Below are 24345 nucleotides of genomic sequence, written 5' to 3' on the forward strand. Positions count from 1 at the left end.
GACACAATGGTCCTGATCCCCAGAAGGAGAAAAGCCTGCAAGCGCAGAGAAATATTCACTGAACATCAATCTGTTGTGTCAGCTCGGTCACATTTCTCATTTCTCTGTGATCTCCTTCTAGTCGGCATCAGAAAGCCCCAATAAACTTCCCCTGGTGAGCTGTGTGTTTATTAGCATAGAGAGATGTGGAAGTGTCTGCCTACCTTCCAAATTTCTTTCTTTTTTGTTTTTTTTTCCCCACATGTAAAAAAATATATATTTTATATTATAGGAAAAATGACCTGAGTAGCAATATTAACTTGATTTATTAAGCAGGAGAATCTATCTGAACCAACCAGTCCATATGTGGAGGAGACTAAACTAAATTACTGACGCCTGTCAGCATGGAAAGGTTTAAAAAATTTACAAATGGAGAAAATGTGGATCAGTGGTGAAACTTCCCAAGAGTGTGAGGTCTACCAAAACTACTGCAAGAGTTTAACATCAACTCATCTACAAGGTCAGAATAAATCAGAATATCTGCAGCTCAGCAGGCCTCACAGGCTCAGTGAACGTCAGAATTCATGATTCAGTAAAGCAACATAGACTAAATAAAAATGGTTTCAATCAGACAGGCTACAACTACTAATGTAAGGAAAACGAATCATCCCAAAGGCTTTGAACATATTCTATAGACTGATGAGACTAAAGTGAAGGGTTTGTAAGGTGTGTGTCCCGTACCTGAGCTAAAGCTAACACACCATTTCAGAGAGAAATCAGTTTTGATAGTGTGGTGGTCTGGATCTGCTGCTTTCGGACCAGGAAGACTTGTTATTATTGAGAGACATGAATTTTGCTGTTTAGAAGAAAATCCTAAAGAACAATATCTCATCTTCTGTTCTGCACTTTAAGCCCAAATACAGTTGGTTTACGACCAGAAGCACTCCATCAACTCCACCTCTGACGAAGGTTTCAGAATGGCTTAGTCAAAGTTCAAACTTAAGTCCAATCAAGATGCTCCAAAAATCTTGAATATGAGTGAAAAAAAACAGTTCTGCAAAGAAAAGTGGATCAAAATTTTTTTATCAAAAAAAAATCATTTGTAAGGAGGAAAACAAGCAGGTTGGAGTGGGCTGGATGTAATCCTGCAGACCAACGTTGTCTTTTAATTAGCCAGAAGCAAATGTTCAGAGTCAGACTGCTATCAACATCTACAGTTGATCCACTACCAGCTGATCAATGCAGAGAGGAGGAGGGCAGGTCAAAGGTTAAGAGGAAGGAGAGATGGACCGCTGTAAGGGAGGAAGAGGAGGAGATGGCAGCGGAGAGGAAGTGTTTGTTCTGCTGCTTCACTGACGGTGTCTTTATCTTTTTAATAAGATGGAATAAAGCCTGCCTCTGGTTTCCTGCACGGATCCAAACTGGGCTGATTTCTGGCAGCTTCATGCAACATTAAACATTAAGTCAGAAAATCTGATTAAATCTTGAAGCTTTTTTTCTTTATATGTTTTAATTAATTCATTTATTTTTATAAGATCTTGACCAAATTTGAAATTTCCAGTCATATTCTGGTATCATGTGGCGATAAAAGCTGCTGATTTGATTATTACTTTGCAATCATTGTGCTAAACTCTGAGTCGGGTGAGATTTTGAGTAAGAGCGGCTGCCTAAGAGTAAAGAATGTGGTGAGGGGCTTATTCATCAGGGAGGCGCTCAGAGGTCCTGCTCCGTTGAGGTTATCCAGGAATCTGATGAGGATGGCTTCCAGACGTCTACTGGGGGACGAGTTTCCGGAGTGTCTCACCAGGTGAAGGCCTGAGGCTCTGGGGGGCGGATCCTCTGAGGAGACGGTATCTCTGATTCCTGGAAACGTCTCGGCCCCCCATGGGAGGAGCCGGAGTTAGTCCCGTAACCCAGTCGCTGATGAAAGCCACGTTTTTTCACTCTACTGTAGAGGTTTTTACTTCGTTTTATTTGAATTGATTTTTAAAGAGCAGCAACAGACCTGGGACAACAGCCAATAACAACAAAACAACAGCAACTTTTAGTCAGTAACAGAGAACAAAGAACAGCAGTTAGTGTTAATGAAGTGACTGGTTACACCCTGTTTGAATGTTAATTGGAAAACTGAGAAAAATGTAAAAAAATAACAAAACTAAACAATTAAATGATACAAAAAGAAGAGACTAAACATCTGTCCAAACTCTCTAAACTTTGCCGTTTTAGTCTTCGGATGTGCCTTAAAACTATGTGGCTGATATTTTACAATATGCTTGAAACGTCCATCACAGATAAAGGAAAGCTATAAACACCAAGCAGTGCAGCGCCATGGAAACGCCATCCATTTCCTTAACTTGCCTGAGCTTACAACCAATTATGAAACGCAGTCATTAAAATCATCACATCAGATCTGTTGATCAATGTTCCAGCTATTAATCAAATGATGGGTTGATTTAAAGGAACTCAGTATTTCAGCTGTTCTGCAGTTTTCTGGAAGTTTGCTCCAGATTTGTGTTGCATAGAAGCTGAATGCTGCTCCACCGTGTTTGGTTCTGGTTCTGGGGACGCAGAGCAGACTAGTAAGGTCATCCTGAGATATTAATACCTGTATCGGTCTCAATATTGAAATAATTCTAGGTCAGGTATGAGTGCCTGATAAGCTTGTGAAGTTAGTGTTGTGTTTAGTGTTGTGCTCTGCAGGTGCAGAGCTTTCAAATGCGTAATTCAATTCATTTATGTCCGTCACTAAAAGAAGAAAGTGATACTTAGCCCCAGATATCGGCATCGTAAGTGAAAAAAGTGGATCGGTGCATCCCTAGAATCTGAACTGAGACGCCGTAGAAAGACTTGTAAAGTGACGGTAATAGATGCTCTCCATCCAATCAGACTGAACTTCAGGCTGTTTTGCAAAGAAGAGTGTAAAAATGTCTACGTTTGCAAAGCTGGAGAAATATTTTGAGGTGTGAAATGTGACGACTTAAGTTGTATGAATAATTTTGCAAGGCGCTGAGATTACTTTATGAGCAATGTGAAGAAGGGGGATGATTCTGCTGCCTTCCTGCTTAACATTTTCATATTCCTGATCATAAGGGAGTGAGTGAGCTGGGAAATAAGAGAGCAGTCTTAATCCTTCTCCTTTCTCCCTCTTTCTTTCTCTCCATTTGAAATGAAAAGCACACATTTGTTCAGTTTGTTCTTTCTTTCTTATTTCTGTGGCTCTTTAGGCCCCCCTCCATCCTTCCTCCTCCACACATCCCCTTTGTCTTTTACTCGCCCCTTATCCGTGGTCAGGATTTGCTCAGAAATGACTCACCCAGCCACAAATCGCCCATTTAGGAGTGAGGGGGGTTTAGTGGAGCAGAGGGAAGGGGGTGACTGTGAGATGGAGATGAATTGAGTGAGAGCGGAGCGAAAGGGATGGAGAGAGGGGAGCGGGATGGTTTTTTTCCACCCTGCTTGGCTTCCTTGATCAGCACCAACAGCCGAGGTCTGGATCCAATCAGCTTCCTGCATTCAGCCAGGCAGAATAAGGCAGAAAATGATTCTGATGGAGCACACGCAAAGACACACGTACAGTATCCAAACAGGACACACACGGACCGGCGGCCGTGTTGATCTGTGATAGAGTGCAGGCGGGGCCCAGACAAACGACAGCCCCTCTTACACATATCTGCTTGTCCTTATATATTAGCCAGAATTTACCCGGAATTAATGAAGCCACCGACATGTAGGTGTAAGCATCACAGTAATTGCACGAGCCTCTGCATCAATAATGTTCATTAAACTCCTGAACCCACTCGAGCTGACAGCTCGGTGTGTGAGTGTGTCTCAGCAGCGCAGACCTCGCAGTTTGGTGATGGATCACCGCAGATTTGCATTAAATGCTTCTTTATTTGGACATGGATGGTTGGAAAAGGACGATTTCTTATTAATCATCTCTGCTGGTTGCGAGTTTCAGAACTGCAGAAGATTAGAAAATCAGTACATCATCCATCTCACAACTTTCTAACTTGAAAATGTAATTCTTTTGCATTACTTTTGATTGTTTTCCATCGGTACTAAAAATAAATAAAAAAACGAATCATTTTGCTTCCAATCAAGACAACCCTGAAAACTGCTGGCAGTTTGAATGTGTGCGTGTTCCTGTTTTAATATGAACTAATCACAAAAAGTAAGAAAATGTGTTTTGTTGATTACTTCTTAGTTGTCATCTTTTATAATCTTGAGCCATTTTTAAAATTTTTTCAATTAAACATAACCACATTTAACCAAGCAGCTTATTCTGCAATTGTTATTGGGTTGGGTTATTGGCATCTCGAGAAACAAAGCATAATGTTTGCAATTTAAACATTTATTAATTTAACAGTGAAATCCCAACTGCAACTGCTGGTCACCTGCTTGCTCTCTCACTGCTGTGACGTGTAAATCACAGGAGATTATCATTATTCTTATGACCAATTAGGGCCAATTAACTTCTGATATAAACACATATGTTTGACGTACTGTAATAATAAGGCATTTCTTATAGAAAAAAAACTGCTTTTAGGTGTAATGAAACCCCTATGCACAAGGGGCAGTAGAACATTTTTGCAGAATGCCTGAGTTGAGACTATTTTCTTCTATCTTGCAAAAACGAATCTCAAAAACAAAACAGAAACTATCAATATGACCATATGTGTGTTGTCATGAAGCAGTTGATTTGAATATAGGTAAAACACAGGATGGATTGAGAAAAATGACATAAAACCATAAACGTAAAATATTTAAGTAACTTATCTGTAGTTTGGTCTGACATTGCATTGAAAGTGAAAAAAAATGTAACATTTTTATCAAACTTTATGACAAGAGAGAGTGACATCATAATTTCATTGCTAAAACAACTTTTTCAATCATTTTCATGCTCTGCACTTTTACGTAGTTTCAGTTTTTAGCTGCACAACTTCTGAGTTTTTCCATTTTCATTGCTTGGTGACAGAACTGGTGCTAAACTAGAGCTGCTTGGTGGAAGTCTTCCTGTAAATATCTAAGCTAAGTTTAGATATAAACTTTACTAAACTTTTTGACCAAATATATAGAAATTTAAACAAGTTCGGTCTTGATATTGTTTAGTTATATTTTCACCAAAAAATCTTGTGTTGGATGATCTTTGGACTGCTTGGCAGAGGTGTTAGGCTTGAGACCATGTAGTGAAAGCTCAGTTATTCTTGCTAAAATATGTAAATGTTGGCATCCAAGCTTAATTGAAAACACTATTGAACTTTCAGTTCAATTTCAATTTCAATTGAAAGATTTTCAGATTTTGTTTTTTAGATTTCTTGCTCAATTTGTACAATAAAGAGTTCTTGTTCTGTAAGGGAAAAATTACATCTGATGTGTTTATGTGGTCAGGAAGTGAGATCAACATTTTAATTGGATGTTAAATACTTCAGAAAGTATTTATTACCATGGTTACATGCTCAAACTTCATATTGAACTTTAGCCTCAAAATATTTGTTTGAAAAAGCAGAAAGTGTGAAATGCTCATCAAACATAATGGCATGAATGTGTACTTTAGCTGCGTAGTGCTTCAGCTCGCTCTGGAGGTGCCAACAGAAACAAATCATGTGGGAAAAGTGAAAACCAGACCCAGAGGTTTCCAGACCTGGATCTGCTGCCAGAATTATTGTTTCTCAATCAGAATCCGATTCTCCACGATGCAGGCTGAGATTTACCCCGGATGACCTCTTTACTTCTTAACTGCTGCATGAGCGAAACATTTCTGCCAAAACCCAGCAAAAAAGTTGCTAAAAAGACTCCCGTTCCAAGAATCGGTTTATTAGGATACTTTTCCTACTGAGGAGCTTCATCCAAGACGTGTAGGCTGTAGTTTATTTATTCACTTCAGCTGAACTTGATAGAAAGCAGTTTCCCCTCTCTGGAAGGCAGAGTGTTAACAAATTAAACCCATGGGATTCTGCAGCCTGGACAGATGCTAGGCTACTGCTTCATGTCTCCTCAGAGAAAGATTAAATTATAGCAAATAACACCAAGTGTAACAGAAACAGAAATTCTGTTTTCCCCAGTAATCCTCCAACATGATGTCAGTTTCCAGGAACCGTCCAGGGAAGCAGCCAGTTTTGTGCTGCCTGGCATGTGTTTTACAAGCTGTGGTCGTCCTGTAATCACATAAAAAATACAGAGCAAAGTTTAAATGACTTCAGTGAAGGAAACAAATCAGAGGTGCTATCGCAGCTTCAGGTAGAAGTCTAGATTGTCTGTAATCACAGGCCACCCAGCCGGCCCGGTGGGTGCTCATTTTTACATTCCCCACATAGCAATCTGAGTTTGATCAAATCAGACTCAGAAAACACTTCCACCTCCCCACTCACAGCCTCACCTGTAATAAGAAGGAAAGGCTAATTAGAGAGATGTTAACGGAAAACCTGACAGTGTTAAAAGACATTCAGAGACTCCGAGGCTCTCATCCTTTTCAGGTCAAAGCACTCATCTTACAGGAGATGCACATTTTCACGGCATACCTAATTATCCGCAACTTGAGGATGTCACATAATCACACACGCGACGGGAGGAAAAGAGAAACACGCAAAGGTTCTGTCTGAGGAAACGTTTCCATCTGCATCACCTCATAAACATTTTATTGAGGCAAAACATGCAGGTACGTCAGAAGGTCTGTGGCTGGTTTTGTTCCTGATGAAGACCAAACGCTTAACAACTTCACACAGAGTTTCACCAGAATCACTAAAGCAACACAAAGTCTGACATTCAGCTTAAAATGTTCTCCATTAAGTTTTTATCGCCATGACTTACACACTAGAAGCTTGATGCAAAATCCTTCCATCCATCTTGAACTTATTTGAGGTCGGGTCATGGAGGTAAATTTGAGGTCGGGTCATGGAGGTAAATACTTCAGCATCACTCCAGCAACACTTTGAACCTTATTCTGTAAAAACCTGAAGGCATTCCAGCGAGTTCTGGGTCTGCCTCAGGGTTTCTTATCAGTTGGACATCATTAGAAAAAAGGGATTGCACTCAGGAGCACGCACAATATGTGAATGTTAAGTGGACAGGCAACTGCTCCAAAAGCAGTAAGCGGACTACAGCACAGGGCATTCTGGGTAAATACAGCCAAAACGAAGGCATAAGTCTAGATCTAGATGAAGAGATGGCTCATGGTCTTTTACCAAAGACAAAAGAGAAATTCCACAACCACAAAAATCTAAAGACATTCCATTTTTGTTTACATTTTGTGAAGAAGGAAGTTGCTCTAAGTATATTCTTCAGATGTTTTTATGTTGTTTTCATCAGTATTTCTTGGTGCAGCGCCACCACAGGCGAGGAGGGGAACAGGTTGCTCAAAGGGTTTGGATCGTTTGATGCAGTGTGAAAGCAAACCGCTCCACCTATAAATCTTTTAGGTTACAGTTTCCTTTCTCTCACCAGTGGAACTTCACTTAGTAATGTAATCGGCATTATTAATTTCAAAATTCTCCGAAAATGTTTCCATTAATTTGTCAGTAAAACTAACCCAGTCTTCCTCTGTTTAAAAAGTTTGTTAAATATTCAGAAATCTGAAATCTGCCAATTTAAAAGCTTTTATCTAAATTGAAATATATAAATTTTTTAAATACTGACCTTCTGTGGCTTGAATGTTTCACTTTGCTGCCTTGTCTTGGTCGTGTTCAACCTAAAGCATTAGAGCAGCATCTGTAAAGATTTTCAGGGTTTCAAGATTGTAATTTAGTGGCAGAATGTATTCTGTTTGGCTGTAAAATTAGGTTTCTGGCATTTATTTATACTAGCTTGGTGTTTAAAATAGCATACAAAGTGGTCTTAAATGTGTTATCCATTCCTAACATCGTTACAGACCACATGTTAGCTCTTAGGTGAATTTTGACATGAACGAGTTTTAGTTGGAGCAAATTCAAGCCCAGCTCAGTTGTCCACGTCTCTTATTCCCTGTCGCTCATACTTTGTTTGGCTCAGGTACTAAAAATACACAGTTCCGACTTCAAAATGAAGACATTTTATAGCGGATAATTTTCTTAAAGGAAACCAAAGATATTCATCTCTCCCAATTATTTTAAGCCTCACAGAAACAAATATATTTTAAGTCCTGGATGCAAACCAGTCTGGCTTTCAGTATCAGTTTCTGCTGTTTAAAGTAGACTTGCGGTGTGCAACATGAACTCAAACCAGAAGACAACCTTTAGTCGATGTTCATGGGCTGGAAATCAATGCTGAGTCCTGTTGGCTCCGTTTTGTTGCCTTGCTGTGTGATTTTATGACTGTATTTTACAACCGTATGGTTAATCTGAGCTCTGTAAACTTGCTGGCAGGAGTTCATTCCCTCATAAGATTTACATTTCTGTGGTGGCGTGTCTGAATCTGATGAACATTTGTTTCCATGTTGGCGTAAAATGCAAACCAGAGTGCAGAGATGCAGTCAGAAGCTTTTCAACAGAGTTGAGTTGGTTTTTGTGCCACTTGGCAGCAACCGTCTGCAAAGAGAAAAAAGGCATCTTATTTGGGGGTTGCAGCCTTTTTCTTTTTTTTTTTGCATGCATACTTCAGGCAGAAGGTTTATTAAGGCGAGTGGAGCCAGGAGTTGTGTAGAAAAGTTGTCTGGTTTTGTGTTTAAATGAGTCAGTTATTGAGTGTTTGTATGAGAGCCTGCATGTGCAGCAGCTGGGTGCTAACTAAGCGCAGAGCTTGAGAGGAAAGTGGAGAGGTACTTGCATAACCCCTGAAGTTCAGAACCCCTGCAGGAGGCAGTAAAATGGAAAAACTTAATTAGACCTAATGTGTGTGCATGTGTGTGCACACTCGTGCTTTCACTCTCCTAACTCTTGCATGAGCCTTGTTTTTAATCCAAGTGTGTTGTATTCTATTATACATTTTTGCATCCTGCGTCCGGTTTGTTTACTTCCCCTGTTTTCGCGCTTTCTCTCTCTCCCTCTCTCTCCTACTTTCTCCTTCCCGTCTGTCTGAGCCTTTTAGTTCTCATCCCATCTGTTTGCTCTGTGTCAGGAAGCATCCATTTAAAATCCAAAGTCTCTGAGGAGAGAGCACAGGGAGGCTCAATGGGCCAAGAAAAATGCCAAAAACAAGATGCTTAAGAAGTCGTTTTGACTTTCCCCTCCTTCCATTGCAATCTCCTTCTTGTATGGTTTACAGTTTAATTTCTTTCTTACCGTCTCTCCGTCGTTCCTGACCACCTTCTGATTGCTTCCTCACTGATGAAAAGTGAGGAGCCAGTAGATGAAAAGCGGTGGCCAGAATCCCTGATGAAGAGAAGGAACTGAGGATGATTCAGACGGGAAATTTCCTCTCGCTGTGGCATCGTGGGGTTGCATGGGGAAATAATTGAGATTGTCATGGAAACGGCAGTGCTTAGACATGTGCGTGTGTGTGCTCAGAGGTGAGTGTGTGTCTGTCGACTTTCAGTTGTGGGGTAAATGAAGTGTGTGTAAAGATCAGTGATCATCAGAGGGTAATTTAATAGACTGTGTGTGTGTGTGTTTTTATGTGTGCAAGGTTGTCTGTGTCATCAGGGGTAATTAAGCAGAGTGTGTGATGTACAATTACTCTGTCTGGGTCAGAGGTGTGATACAGATGTACTCTGAGGCTTCTGCTGTCTTCAGGCTAATAAGAGCTTTTAAGAGCTCACTGTGCTCATGTGTGTGTAATGCTGCCAGAGAATGTGTGTGTTGAAACTACAACAAAACAAAGAACATTTAATGAGTGTTTCTGTTGTGTGTTAGTGAAGCTTTCTTCACGTTTCTGTGTACACAAGTAATTTTTTAAAATATTTTGGGGTCAGCTGTGTGGCAGCTCTACACTCGTGAGATTATAGTTGTTTCAAAGAGGAAAAACTATTTGAGTTTTTGCAGAGAATTTGATTCTTTGTTGGTTTTGATGCTCTCAGTGGGATGAATTCTTCTTCTCTGCCTCTTTTTGAATTGAACTTGTACTATGACCCAGTCATTGTCAAAATGCACAGTCAGAAAACAAAGAGTACTCTGGTGTCTCTTTGCGGTCAGAAATGCAACAAATCTTGTTGATGTTGGAATTCTGATTTGAGAAAGTTTGCGCTGACTGAGCAGCCGTGAGTGTAGCTTCCAGTCTGACTGTACAAATAGAAATCATGATGAAGGTTGCTGATGTAAACTTTGTATTAAATACTGCTGTAAAAGATAAACATCTGTTAGCTAGTTCCGATTGTGTTTTAACCAATAAAAGGAAGATAAATATATTATCGGCTTTTAGTAATTAGAAATCCTATGGTTTTCCGACCTACAGGTGCATTCCCAATGAGAGTGTGACATCATTCCCAGCTCTAAGCTCCAACTTTTGGAACAAATCAAACACTGCAAAAACACAAAATCTTAATTATTTTTAGTTCAGTTTCTACTGCAAATATCTTAGTACACTTGAAGTAAGACAAACCTATCGTACAAGTAATAGATGTTTGTATTATGCAAATAATTTGTTAATACTGATGAAAAAGTACTAGTTCCACTGGCTGGTTATTTTACTTAAATAACAAGACATTTTTCCTATAATTAGTACTTTGTCATCAACGTTAAGGAATTATTGACTTAAAACAAGTTCCTATATCTTATTTAAAAGTTACTTGTAAATGACTTTTATCATATTTCATCTTGATCTCTGAGCTGTAAACTTGACCACAAATACTTGGTAATGTTTTGTGGTTTTACAGTGCAGCATTAGCATCTTGTGACGTTGGAATCTGAGCCTTGATAGCAATGTTTACATCGTTGGGATGATCATGTCCACGACATACTGTATATTCTATTATTTACTTAAGTCATGAAATCAGTCAGCAACTTCTACACACTAGAGGGAATCGATACCTGCATGGGATTTATTTTCTAGATTCGATTTTTGCTTTTGCTGCATGTGAAGTTTGAATTTGTGTTAAGAAAACTTGAAAAGCCAACATGTGGATTAAAAGAGGAGGTAGATCATTCTGAACCCAGTTGTTATATGTAATGATGTTAAATTGCACAGGAACAATGTTGCCATGTTTACCTGAGGAAACTTGCTCTTTCGGCTCTACTTAAAGAGTTTTTATTCCACAGTTCCCACTGAGCCAGGTCAACGTGTTTATGGCATAAACAACTTTAATGGGTGTCGGGCACTTGTGGCCGTCTGATTTAGAAAAAAGCCAGCATGGAATTGGAAAAATGGCTCAGTTGGTTTGCTTTGTCATCCAAGAACAAATGCTAATCAGATTCAGACAGGTATTGTGGGAGTATTAACTTGTACCAAACATTTTTAACCATCTTTAATACTAAAGTTTACTCTTTCATCAGTTCTTTGGTTTCACCAGTTTTTAAACAAGAATAGTTTAAGCCTTTAAAGTAAAGTCAATCCTGAAGGGGCATATTTGAAAAATGCACCACATCAGCTCTAATAATAGAAATAAATTGAACTATTTCTATACACCACACCTCTCATTATACATTTGTCATTTCCATTTTGCATTCCTACCCGGTTCTAACATTTATACTTCAGTTTGTTTTCTCTTCCTATGATTCATTTGTAGAACAAACTTATAGCAGCAATAAAACTGATTGTTTTCTGAATGTTTGGGATCCTTGTTCTGTTGATGAACCTGTTTGAATCGAGCTTCAGGTGATGGACTGATGTCCTCACTTTTGACTCCATAATGCTCTAATGTACAGATGGATTAATGGCCGACTCAGTGACTAAAAGGAAGGTCCTGTGGTTACAAAACAAGCCCAGATCATCATCCCTCCACCACTGTGCTTCACAGTTGATATGGAGTGTTATGTTTCTTTCAACATGGTGCTTTGCTGTACTAATTTGTCTGAAGGAAGTCCAGAAAACTTGTGGTTCAACTTTCCAGGCCTAAGTTGAGTTTAGATGACTTAGTTTTCAACCACTCAGTGTTTTTTTTATTGTTCTGATATGTATTTAAGAGACATGTTAAGAGTCTTAGAATAAGTTCTTGTTTGTTTTTATTTATTTATTTATTTTTTTTGCAGTTTCTTTGAAAACTCTGGGATCAGATGTTGTGGTGAACTGGAAGTTCACTCCTGAAAGTATTAACTATCATAAATGTTTTAAATCATGCTTTCAACTTCAGTTTGTTTTAAAATGGCCTGATGACCATTGACTGGTCCATTGTTGAGGTCTGTCCACAATGGACCCTACCCTAACTGTCATGTTGCAGAACAATTTTTATCGAGGTAGTCACTATGATGATCAAGTGTTTTTGGAAAAGTCAACTTGTTCATATTTTATTTTTAAGCTACAAAGTTTCTTGCTTTGCACTTGATAAAAACTTGATTTAAATCTTTTTATACTGATGATGCAAATACTGTTGTACAAAAGGTGAACACAAGCGTTTTAATATTTATCACACTGTTTTATCTCTTTAAATTAAGAGCATGTGCCTTTAAAAGGGAAAGCTAACAATGCGTAAAGGCTAAAAAACCACAAAGTAGTTTATCAGGAATTATTTTGTGTTTATTTTGTGATTCAGTCTAACTGTAGTCTTTTCAAACTAAAATATTGTTTTTTTAGTTCTCTCCTTTGGGTTTTAGTGCAGTACTTGTGAACAGATGTGGTTTGAATGATGTTAATGTATTGATGGCTTCCCAAGGAAAAGGTTCTTTCATCTCTAAGGACTTTCGCACTGAATCTGGAAGCAGAATTTTAGATGCTGGAAGCTGAAACCGGTGCTGATCTTTGGCTCATCTTCTAGTCTAAACCTGCTAATAAAATCCATCATAATTACACATTAAATCTCACTACAGGGGAGCCATAAATGATAGAATACATTACAAAGTGTCCTGTCTCAGATTTGTATCTGACTAGAGTAAGAAATGTGGATAAGTCAGTTATTTTGTTAAAATCCTCTTTGACAATTTTTTGCTCTCTCATATTTTTCCTCTTTCAGTGTTTTAGTGTTTGGTTCATAGTAATTTCAACATTACTACAGTAGACGTCCTTGACCAATAGCGGCATTTAATTGGAGTCCTTCCTCTCTGTGTTGGTGTGAACTGACAGGCTGTGGTGTGTTTTCAAGCCCCACTTCAAATAATGAAAAAAGTGCAGAAAAGAGGTAGAGAGGCGGAGAAGAAGACCCTCCGATTATTCAGATTTGGGTTTATTTGAGTTTTTCACGCCTCTCTCTGAGGCTGTTTGTCCGTCCCTCTCAGCCCTAATTCTTTCCACCTTGCTTCCCCACATCTCAAATCATCTGCTTTAGATTATCCCAACCACCGTGAGTGGAGCTGAGTAGAAATGGGTAGTTTTCACGGGTCTCTCGCTCTCCCTCTCCTCTAATCTCCTCCATGTTCATGACACTAATACAGAGACTGATCTAAGCCCTCCTGCCTCTCTCTGTGACATTTATCACTGTGCTTCTTAATGCAGCCAGCCTGCCTCTGTTGACGAGAAATAAGGATGACAAGCGTGGCCTATTTTCTTGCTTATGATAGGCTCCTCTCCTTTTGACTTTTTTAGGGGGGAGTATTCGCACTGAAGAGTATTTACTAAAGTGTCTCGCAGCATGGTTGACAAGAATTTGACATTAAACTTTGATCGTAAATCTGGCATTTTACTGTCGGCACTAAACTGGGATCCATTAGTGTCTTAGATTGTAATAAATGATGTCGGATAACGCCCTCATAAAGCCTGCATCTATTAAAAACATCACTAAACATCCACTTTTGCCATCCTTGTAAAGCATTTACATGCTATATCCGGTTTTGATGGATGATAAGTGATGAAATTAAACATTAATGCATTCATTATTAGAGTGCCAATCAATGATTTTTTTCTTTGAATTAATGGAGTGGAGATGGGAAAAGTCCACACATTGTCAGATTTCCACTGATATTTAAAATGTAATATTAAATGAATTGAATTTATGCAGCTTTTTTATGACAATTGCTCAAAGACCTTTCACACATTAAGGCTGAGTTCACACTGCAGCCTGATTGACCCAATTCCGATTTTTTGGCATAATGCGACCTGTATCTGATCTTTTCATGACAGCCTAAAAACACACGTCGGTTTCCTTCCGAATGCGACGTATCCGATTCAAATGCGACCTAACGTCCAGGTCGCATTCATCCGACCTGAACGTCACTGATACTCACTATTCTGTATCCTGATACACACAAGCAGGAAGAAAAACAACAACCATGGCGAATTGTAATGAGGATTAAGTTGTTAATTAATATGCTGCCTCCGGTTGGACAACAACTCCAAATGTGTAAGCTATGCTCCACCGTTGGCGTCTATGTTTACTTCCAAAAATACTGAGCACTTCTTTTTTTTATGGCGGTTGGGAAAACACTGAGAATGCTGACGCTATTGCGCCCTCTACTGCGCATGTGGGACACTTTCAGGTCGTTTGCCCGTTCACACTGGAGAACACATACAGGTCACATATATTTGGAAGTGTGAATCATCATCAAAAAAATCAGATTTGACAAAAAATCGGATTTGGGTCACTTCAGGCTGCAGTGTGAACGCAGCCTCAGTCTGCTTTCTAGCACAACACTCACAACATTCACATCCTCTTACACTGATCTGCAGATTGGTAGGCAACTTGTGGTTGAGATCGCTGGGTAAGTGCACTTCTAAAGATAGAGGAATAAACTAGAATTGAACCCACAAGTTTCTGACTTGAAGACAGCTACCGAGTGGCTTAGTGGAGAAGAAACAGACGGTACAGAATTAGCAGGAGACGGCAGTGAAAGTAACTAGTTAGTTTGTAAAAGCAAGAAAAGTTCTCTGAAAGTCAAGCTGAAGGCTAATTAATGGAGGGTGGGATAACTACAAAGCTAACAGGCTAGTTTCAAAGCTAACATCTGGACAATATGGCCCCTAGTGTAATCAAATAGCGAGCAAGAGGCCTTTCTAAGCTAACTGCATGTTTATTGTCTGTTCTTTGAAAGAACAGCTGGTTAACATTCAATTTCAGCTCAATTCAGTTTATTTATGTTGTGCTAATTCATAATATGTACCGTTATCTATGCTCGTATTTGCCATCTGATATTCTTAGTGTTAATGTTGTCATTTTTGCGTTATGTCTTGAGTAATCTTATTGCAAAAAAAAGAACGTAGGTATTGAAAGCAAACGTGTGTTTCTGTTTAATTTAAGGGGAGAAATGATTGCTCCTAGTTGCAGAAGATAGTTGCTTTATGCATAATTTTAGTTAAAATATCAGCAGTCATTAAGTTTTGTAGAAAAATGGAGAGAAATTCACACTGCTCCTGTGTATGACCTGATCCATTGAAAAATGAACATGCCAGCTGTAATGACCTTTTTAGGTGCATTGTCTGTATAGCCTATACAGAATAATGGACTTTTTAGCACTTGATTAACAGAAGGATGACAGCCACCAAAGGCCCTCTCACAAAAGGCAATTATTCAGCTGTCTCTCTGTCTCCCAGGCACTTGATAAATGCCACTAATGCCTAAAATATAAATGGCACAATAAAAATAAATATCACTTTGGCCCACATGTTGTGTTTCAATGCCAATCTGTAAGTTTGAAAAGAGGGGAAAGTAGGACAGGGAAAGTTGGATTCATCAACCTTAGTACATTCTATCACTTCAATTGGATATAAACACTCCTCCTAATTTAGCAATCATTTCCTTTCCCCTGAGCCCCACCTTGCTCTCACAGCCGGTTTGTGTCATCCTGGCATCGTCTTCCCATATGAACCGGCAGATAGTGTTTTAAAACCAACCAGCCCTCTCCTTTCAACTTTACTCTCTATTCCCTCCACCAAAAACCTACTCAGGCTTCCTCTGCTGTCCCTTTGCTCAGCTTCTCTCTTCTTTCATCTGTTTTTCCCTCTGCACTGTCAGAATGAACAATTTGCATGAATCACAGGCTCTCAATCCAGGCCCTGTTGTAGTGACATCCCCCTGCTGGTTTTGTTAGCACAACCACACATTGCAGCTCCAGAGAGGTCATTATCCAATGTCCAATGTGATATATCGGAAGGAAAACAATGTCATTCACATAATGTTGCTTCTCTTGCACATATACTCTAACAGCATCATTTCAGTGAACCTTAGATTGCACGGCTGTGTTTTCCAGGAGAGCTGGCAGAACCAGGGAGTCATTTGCATAAAACAAAAGGAGCTCAGACTTGCTGCTGTTCCGTTCTCCTCTAATTGTACAGCTTCTCAAAGGGAAGTCTGCATGTAATTCAACTACGAAAAAAAATGACAGTGTGTAATTGCATACTTAAAGTGGATGTGAAAAGTTTACACACCCCTGTTACAATGATTGGTGTTTGTGACATAAGCAATCATCCTGCAGCTAGAGCTACAGCATGCAAAAGGACTAAATTATCTCAATGTACATAAGTGCTGTCATCAATAACTAGCAAAATTTTAAGAGTAATGTAACAACTGATTTTTTTTTTTTAATGGAAAAATCATAAGTGGATCAGAAATGGCACCAGGAGGTCAGGAAGTTCTGACAACATTTTTATCCACTATTATTCATGTTCTGCATGTAACAAAATCTAATGTATTCTACATTTGTACAAACTAAGAAGTTGGACCACAGAAACCTTTCCTCCAGATGTAATCATTCAGGTATGGCTAAAATCTCAGGGGTAAAATTATGATCTGATGAAACCAAATACTGCAAGAATTTCAAGACACATTGGGTTGTTTTCCAGTTAATTGACCTGGACTGTTTGTTATGGAACAAGAAGTTATGAACCGTTCCAAATATCAGTCAGTTTTGACCCAAGTCCTTTTGGTACAAAAGCAAAAGAGGGAGGCTTTATTTGAGTCCAAGAAGAGAGGAAATTATAGATCAAACCTGGATAGATAGATAATACAATTATCAAATCAATAGAACAATGACTTTATGGGAGGAAAGTTTTAGAAAACTCAACCAGAGTTCACAACTTCATCTGTTGGGTCACTTGAAAATGGTCATGGATAAGCAATGTCCAATCGCTATCAGTGTTAGATATTTGGAAAATGTTGCTTGTTAGCTGATATTGCATGCTAAATATGGGATGCTAACAGACTCCTTCTAAAGAAGACTTGACCTGAATGTAAATGGAAAGGTGCTGCAGCATAGTAATAATTCATGTACACACCCAGGTAAAAATGCTATTTCATCTTTTAGACATTTTTTTTTTAGATATTTTCCCTGTTGGAGGTTTGTTTTATGTTTCATCAAGCATTTAAATTTCTGAAATCTGGTGTTTTACTGGGTGGTGCTCACTTTTTACAGAAACTGTATTCTCTTCATTGTTGGTTTGATATTGTCTTTTAGCTCTGCGTGAATCTGCTCATCCAGATCAACATTATCTGAGCCAGATGCTTTTTTTCCTTTCTTATTTCTACTCAGAATCCTCCTTAAAAACTGCCTGACATTAGCTTTTCTGCAGTGTGGACTTGTACCTTTGTGTGCTGCCTGTCAGTGAGGTCTGGATGGGGTCCCAGGTTAACAGCAGGTGATCATTTTGCCCAATGGTTTGACTAGCTGACCAGTAGCAGTCAGATGGAGAAAGCCAGCGACAGCAGAGACCTGGACAATGAGAGGGGAGATAAAGGGCATGTGGAGCGGGTACAAATGGGAGAAAGGGAATTAGGCAGGGTCAAACTGGAAGGGCTTGGGGATGTTAAACACTTTCCAAGCACAATTGTGCTCATTTCATTCTCCTCAATTAACACCCTCACCTTTCTGTTCTGGTTCTGCTTCTGTGTCTGTCTGTGTCGCTCTGCTGGACCGAAAACCTTTAATCCGTTCCAGAGACAAAAAATAAGGTCCAAAGCAAACCTGTGTTCGCTGATGTTGTACGCTCGACTTCATTCTTGTTTCAATATTCAACTGAAACATGAGTGGAGAGGCAAACTTGGCTCACACCAACCCAAAGTTGAAAAGGCTTTACTCCCCTCCAGCTGCCGAAAAAAGCAGGGAGAGGGCAACAAAAGGGGAACCGACAGCTGGACAGACATAAATGTAGAGCAAAATGTCTGCAAAATGTCGCACAAAAAGCAGCTGGGAGAGTGAATGAGTCCCATTCAGCCTGATCCCAGCAATGACTGCACCCTCACCAAGGGATTACACTGAGAAGAACATTACCACACACTTATAAGAGGATTGTAACACACGTGCTATCATCACCACTTACAATAGAAGAAGAACTACAGCCATCAATTCCTTCCTTTTTCTCTTCCTCCACTCACTCCCTCATTTCAACCCCTCCATCCCCTCTGCAGAAGCCTTGGAGGATCCGTCCAGTGCCGGCGCAGTGGCGGGCGCAGTCATCGGCTCCCTCCTGGCCCTCCTATTGGTCGTGACTCTCGTTGTTGTCCTCCTGACCCGCAGCCGCCGCCAACAGAGGCGGGGCTTCCCCAGCAGCGGGGACTCCGTGGCGGCGGGCAACGGCGGCAGCAACGGTTCAGACTATGGCAACAAAGCCCGCCTGCTATTCGCCGGCTCTGGAAACGGCAGCAAGAACGGAACCGGGTCGAACAACAATGGGCCGGTGTACACGTACCGGGAGGGCTGCGACGCCACTGGGACCCTGACAGAGAAACCCAACAGCTACCACCACCACCTCCATCACGCCACAGCCGGAAACCGGCCGACCCCCCATGACATCCTCCTCTGTGGTGAGATGGATGAAGCTGAGAGGAGGAAGTTTAACCTGGATGACAGCATCGAGGAGGAAGACGAGCGATACAATCGATTTGGAGGCGGCGGGAACGCGCTGCCTCCGGCGTATCATGCCCACAGAGGTCATGGCGGCGAAGCAGAAATGGATGTGTACCTCGACGACGACATGGAGTCCCAGAGGGACGGCTCCGTCATCTCCCGGACTGCCATTTATGTCTGAGGAAGTGGAGAGGAGAAGAAGGGTCTGGAAATCAGAGGATGAGATGGAGGAAGTGAGGGAGTTAAAAACAACTTCCTGTTCAGCACTAAAATTCAAATCGCCTCCATTAGCTCGACACCTACCTGCTTAAACTCCAACCTGACTGCAGAGTTGCCATCAGTAATTTCCTCTATGCTTCACAGTTCCTGTATATTACTATCTAATGAGGACTACGAGAACAATAAAAACAGAAAGAAGTTGTTGTGATGCTTGTGAGGCAAAAGTTGTGCGCTGTGGCTCAGTTTGTGACCGTGTTAAACTGTAACCAGGGGAGACTTGATTCAGTGTAAGTCAGAAACCTTAGCGGACTCTTGACGCTACGCTGCTAATCGCTACGTTCTTCTCGCTTCAGCTTCGCTGTGTGATTATGTGCAGAGTGACTCCAGTGTTTGTACTGTAAACATTACCAGAAATCGCAACTAGAAACATAATAAACATCACAAAATCACCCAGATTGATGTAAAATCTTCAACTTGTTAACAGCTTCTGTGGATGTTGCTGTTGCTCTTGTGACGAAACCTGAACCTGAATTTATATTTAAAAAAAACCTCTGAAAGACTAAACTTGTCATCCTGGCAACAGTGAGAGACTCCTTCTTAATCGCCGAATGCTGGCTCTACTGGGGGCTTGCTCCCCGCGACACCACCTGGTTTCCCGATGGGAGCCGCTGAAGTGCGGGGCCCCATACTGAGTCACATGACAGACTTACCAGTGTGTGTTAATGTGTGGCTGGCTGTGGTGTTAATGATGTGCATCATCCGTATATTGGGCGGTGTGTCACTGTAGCACAGTTGTTGCTGTTGTTGTTGTAGATGTTGTTGTTGTTGTTGTTGCTCTTGTGTAATGGTGTTGATCTTGCTTGGAAAAAGATTCACCGAGAGCCTTGGGGGGTTTCACAAAGTTTCACGTTGAGTCTGTAATGACTCATTAAATGAATAAAAAAGTTACTTTTCTTTGTTTCCAACTCTACTTCCTTCTTTTTGTTTTACCTTATTTACTTTCTTCCCACTTGTTTCCTTCCTTCGAGGACTGCTCAGTTGTTTTATGTTGCAGTTTTATATAATAAGTCATTTTTTTCTATTTCAGCTCCATGTGTTGAGTGAGATATCCACCAGCATTATTGGAGGTTATTGGATGTCACTTATCACTTTTTCAGGGCCTTTGAATGTTTTAGGGTCTTTTTCTGATTATTTAATATTCAAGATGCATTTATGAATATTAAAGAAAAGAAAATCGAACAATTTCTCACTTACACAATGTATGTTAGCATATTCAAGCTTTGTTAGAAATAGTAAAGATGTAATCTTACCGAAGTGCAGTAACAAGCCACAACTCCAAGTTTAGATCTGAAAACTTTTTGGGGTGACATTGGGCACACACTCACTGGCCTCTTTATTAGTCACACCTATTCAGTCGCTCATTAAGACAGGTAGCAAATCAACCAATCACATGGCAGCAGGATCCAGATGTGGTTGATTGCAGCTGTTTGTGTATTTCAAACCTGCAAATGCTCCTGAAGGACAATGGTGGGCCTAATAAAGTGAACAGTTATCTGTTCTTCAGGATGTACTGGAGATATTAATCTGAAAGAAGTAGTTCAGGTAAACCTGAAAGGCTAAAGAGCTTTAATTAGCTTATAACTCCTACTCTCAGGTGCAATATGATGCATAAAATACAGATTTAATAAATATCCTATAAGGTTTAAGAGCAGTTTTAGATTTGATCTTCTTCTGAGATTACAAATTTATCTTTTGAAAGTCAGGAAAGATGAGCCTGAAATTATTTGTGGCAAATGTGGAACACTAAATTCTTAATGTATTTCTTAAAAGCCAGAATCAGATTTGGTGGATTTTATTTTTTTTATTAATAAACATTGAAAACAGAAATGTTTTAAGACACAAGCTCTGCAGCTCTGATTGTTTACCAGAGCTGAAGCTACGTGTTTTCCCGTCTTTGTGTTTCAGGCATATTTGAAATGTTTTCCAGCCAGTTTCCTGTTTCTCTTGAGAAATTATAAGTTGAATGTAGCAGTAAATAAAGCACAGCAATTTATGTGAGGAATATAATGCAGTAAGGCTAGACCGAAGTCTCTGGAGATCAGGTGTAAATAAAACATTTCATTTGAGAAAACATTTTAATTAACAGCTTGTGTGAATCATTTTTATGTCACTGTAACGGTGAGGTGACCCATCCAGGAAAACATCACAAAAAAAGCCTTTTGGAAGAACGTAGACTGGCTTACACACGGAGGGAAGGTCACAACTGAAACATTTCAAGCCACAGAAAACTGCTCAGAAAAATGAACTCTAAATAGAAAGTATCAGGCGAAAAGCCTGTTGTAAAAAATATTATTCACAATTTTTATTAAAAGAAAACTGGCAGAGGCAAATTTAGTTAAATAAAGTTTTGAAAAGGCATTACACTCAAAAGGTGGCAGCGCTCACTTTATTCAAGGTCACTATGCCTTATTGTTTCTAACTTGGCACATCCATCAAATCTGCCGTTAAAACTGAAAACGATCCGCCTTACACACTTTGTTTATTACAAGTTGTTTGTTGCAATTAACAAAACAGTGAAATAAAGGGTTTCTGCACGTTTCCACAACTCAAGGTTACAAGAATTACAAAATAATACTTACTTACTATGCCTTATTTTTAACTTATCAAATCACTTAAGCAAGTTAGATATGTTTCCAACTAAAGTAGTTTTTTGACAAAGCTGTTGATATCCCTTTTTCCAAGCTTAATCGTGTTTAACATTCACCTCTGATGGAAAACATGACCGTGCATCAGGTTTTAACTCCCTAAACAAACTGCAGCGAGGCATCAAATTTTATTAGAATATCTTATGTACCGTCATAAAAACGATAAAAGTTATGACATAAAAACATTTCCAGCTTCTTTTTTTTTTGGTAACTGTATGACTGTGAGTGTATGAAACAATCAAAGCCACACAAACACAAATACTACTCTTGAAAAACGTTTCAAACAGGCATCTTAAGGACACCAAATGCATAAAGTATTGTGATTTTTATCACTAACCTGTACACAGTATTTGGAACTGCAGTGGAGCCCCGAACACTCAGACTTTCTGTGGAACGTGACTCCAAATGATTCCACAGTGGAAAAAACTGTGTTTATGGATTTTTTTTTTTTTTTGTAGATGATATCTAAATAAATACGTAAACACTATGCTACTTCACATGCTATTGGCGGACATTTGCAGAGCAACCAGTCAGGGATCCCCATTTATTTTTCTAGGTCTTGATTGGCTGAACGCTCAATAGCAGAAATAAAGAAAACCGTCAATGTTGGGTTCTGCTCCACTGTGCTTATTAATTCATATTAATCCATATTTGGTTGGAAGCATTTTTAGAATAGATCTAAAGTACTTGCTGTTCCTGTTCCCTCATTATTAACTATGATCACATTTTCCAACATGATGGAGAAAATAGTAAAAATAACAGTTCCAACAATACAGTTTTTGAGTTTTTAAATATCATTATTGTCACGATGAATCAAGATGATAATGATAGGACTCTTTCTATTTTAAAGATGAACGATCTGCCTGCCTGTGCTCTAGTAGGTAATGCATAATAATGCCTAAATTCCTCAGCTAGACCAGAAGAGTTTTGTTTCTCAAAACAAAACTGTTTAAACATCCGTTAGAAGAAGGAATGAATGAGCTAAGTTTCAAATTGACAGCCTAGATTTCAATATAAGACTTTTAATAACTTTATAAGACCCTGCAGAAGCTCTGCCCTTAAAACGGTTTTTCAGTTGCTTCATCAGTTTCAACATAAAGAATAACAGAAAAAAGGGAATTTCCAATGAATGTTTTGATCTCTCCCTTTTCATATTCTCATGATCCAGTGTACTGTGAAAGAAAAAAGTATTGTCAACATACTATAGCTGTTATTCCTCAACATGAACTGTAACTGCTGTCGTGTGGGTTGGAAATCTGCAGTTTTGCCATTAAATCAAGAGCTGAAATGTTTGGATTTTATATTGATTTTTTTCTGTTATAAAGGAAAGCTGGTTCAGCTCTTCCACTGCCGGCAGTTCCCTTGTTGCCGATTGATGTTGGACATACTGTGCAATCTGTTGTTCTGTAAATGAGACAGTTGTATCTGCTTTCTTACTAAATATTTCAGTGGAGACTTTGCGTACAGCTGCATCATTTGTCTGCACAAGCTGCCAATTATGTTGAAATAACTTGCAGACAGCTAGAGTGTAACTTCAATTCTTACATATTCTGTGTTTATCATTTCCCTACAGAAAAAATGAGATGTGGGGTTTTATTTAGGACTCTGTGGGGTGCATCCATGCTCCAAGAATCACATTTTTCCAGTAACTATATGGTATCTGTCTGAGTATAAATTGAGAGAAACAGTCATTTCTGTTTTGTTTACAGTGCTGTGTTATATTTAAATGGAAATATTTTTGTTGGAGGTATGGGTAAAAATAAAAGCCCCGGCTTTTTGAGGGCTCCATGTGACTATATCCAGCATCTGGTCTCAGCGTTTTGTTTCTCCAGGGATTTCTAAAGGTAATATTAAACTGGGCTCACAAATTTGGTGCCTAATGATTCCCAGAGTCTTGTAGCGTGGATGCACCCTCAGCGAGAAAAATCTTCATCGGTCACAACTTTTTGTTTCAGCACAACCCAGTTTCAATAAAAGAAAAGCATTTCAAAAAGACTCTGCAGAGAATCTGGTAATTAATTAAGCTGCTCTGTGTTATCAGTCCATAAATACCAAACTGCCTCAACCTTCCTCCTCGCTGCACCTGCTCTGATTTGCTGTGTTTAGCTTCTTCAACAGACCTGCCACAGGGACCTATTTCTGGTTCTGCAGACTCTACACAAAAACTGTACACTTGCTTTGTCACAGCATCTTCAGTTAAATCCACCATCACACCTGGATGCTCATTATGTAACGCACCGCATACTGTACTGTGCAGTTTGATGCATTTGTTTAAAATAACACTGTAATGTGCAAACTGTGTGTTCATCATGCAGTTTATTCTAGAGGCCTTTCCATTACATATGCAAATACAGGTTTGTTTCAGCAAATTTGAATGTTTAAAAAGTGAATTGATTTTAGATATTCAGCTGGGAAAGTGCAGATGAAGAGAAGGGTTTCTGGAAAAGATTTTAAAAATTACTTTTTTAAATTCTGACTTTGATTTCAGAATTGTAATTTTTTGTCTTCTCAACATTAAAGTTAGACTTTCAAGAAATAAAGTCAGAATTATGACTTTTAAAAGTCTTTTGAAGACTTAAAATAATTCATAGAAAAAGTCAAAAGGATTAAGAAAAGGTTATGTTTCATCCCATACAATAATGGAGAAGACAGCTGGCCTGGTGGCTGTCCATCAGAAAGGCGTTGGCTCCTTCAGCAAGTCATTGTTGTACAACCTGATGAATCTAAATATTTTC

At 39.4% G+C, this 24345-nt stretch overlaps 1 protein-coding gene across 3 annotated transcripts in view; it reads left to right on the top strand.

Annotated features, from left to right (window-relative positions):
• pvrl2l (PVR cell adhesion molecule related 2 like) overlaps window positions 1-24345 on the top strand; it is a 318757-nt gene that overhangs the window by 178373 nt on the left and 116039 nt on the right. The window contains exon 7 of one of the 3 annotated variants that reach the window (XM_028035765.1): window positions 18248-23605. The exons of the other annotated variants lie outside the window; for them this stretch is intronic. Coding sequence (XP_027891566.1) covers window positions 18248-18867 — 620 coding nt within the window. The 3' untranslated portion in view covers window positions 18868-23605. Of the gene's footprint in view, window positions 1-18247; window positions 23606-24345 lie in introns of those variants that run through there. 3 annotated transcript variants of the gene reach the window in all.

This window comes from Xiphophorus couchianus, chromosome 13 (genome assembly GCF_001444195.1).
Source record: "Xiphophorus couchianus chromosome 13, X_couchianus-1.0, whole genome shotgun sequence".
In the NCBI taxonomy this organism is placed as follows: domain Eukaryota; kingdom Metazoa; phylum Chordata; class Actinopteri; order Cyprinodontiformes; family Poeciliidae; genus Xiphophorus; species Xiphophorus couchianus.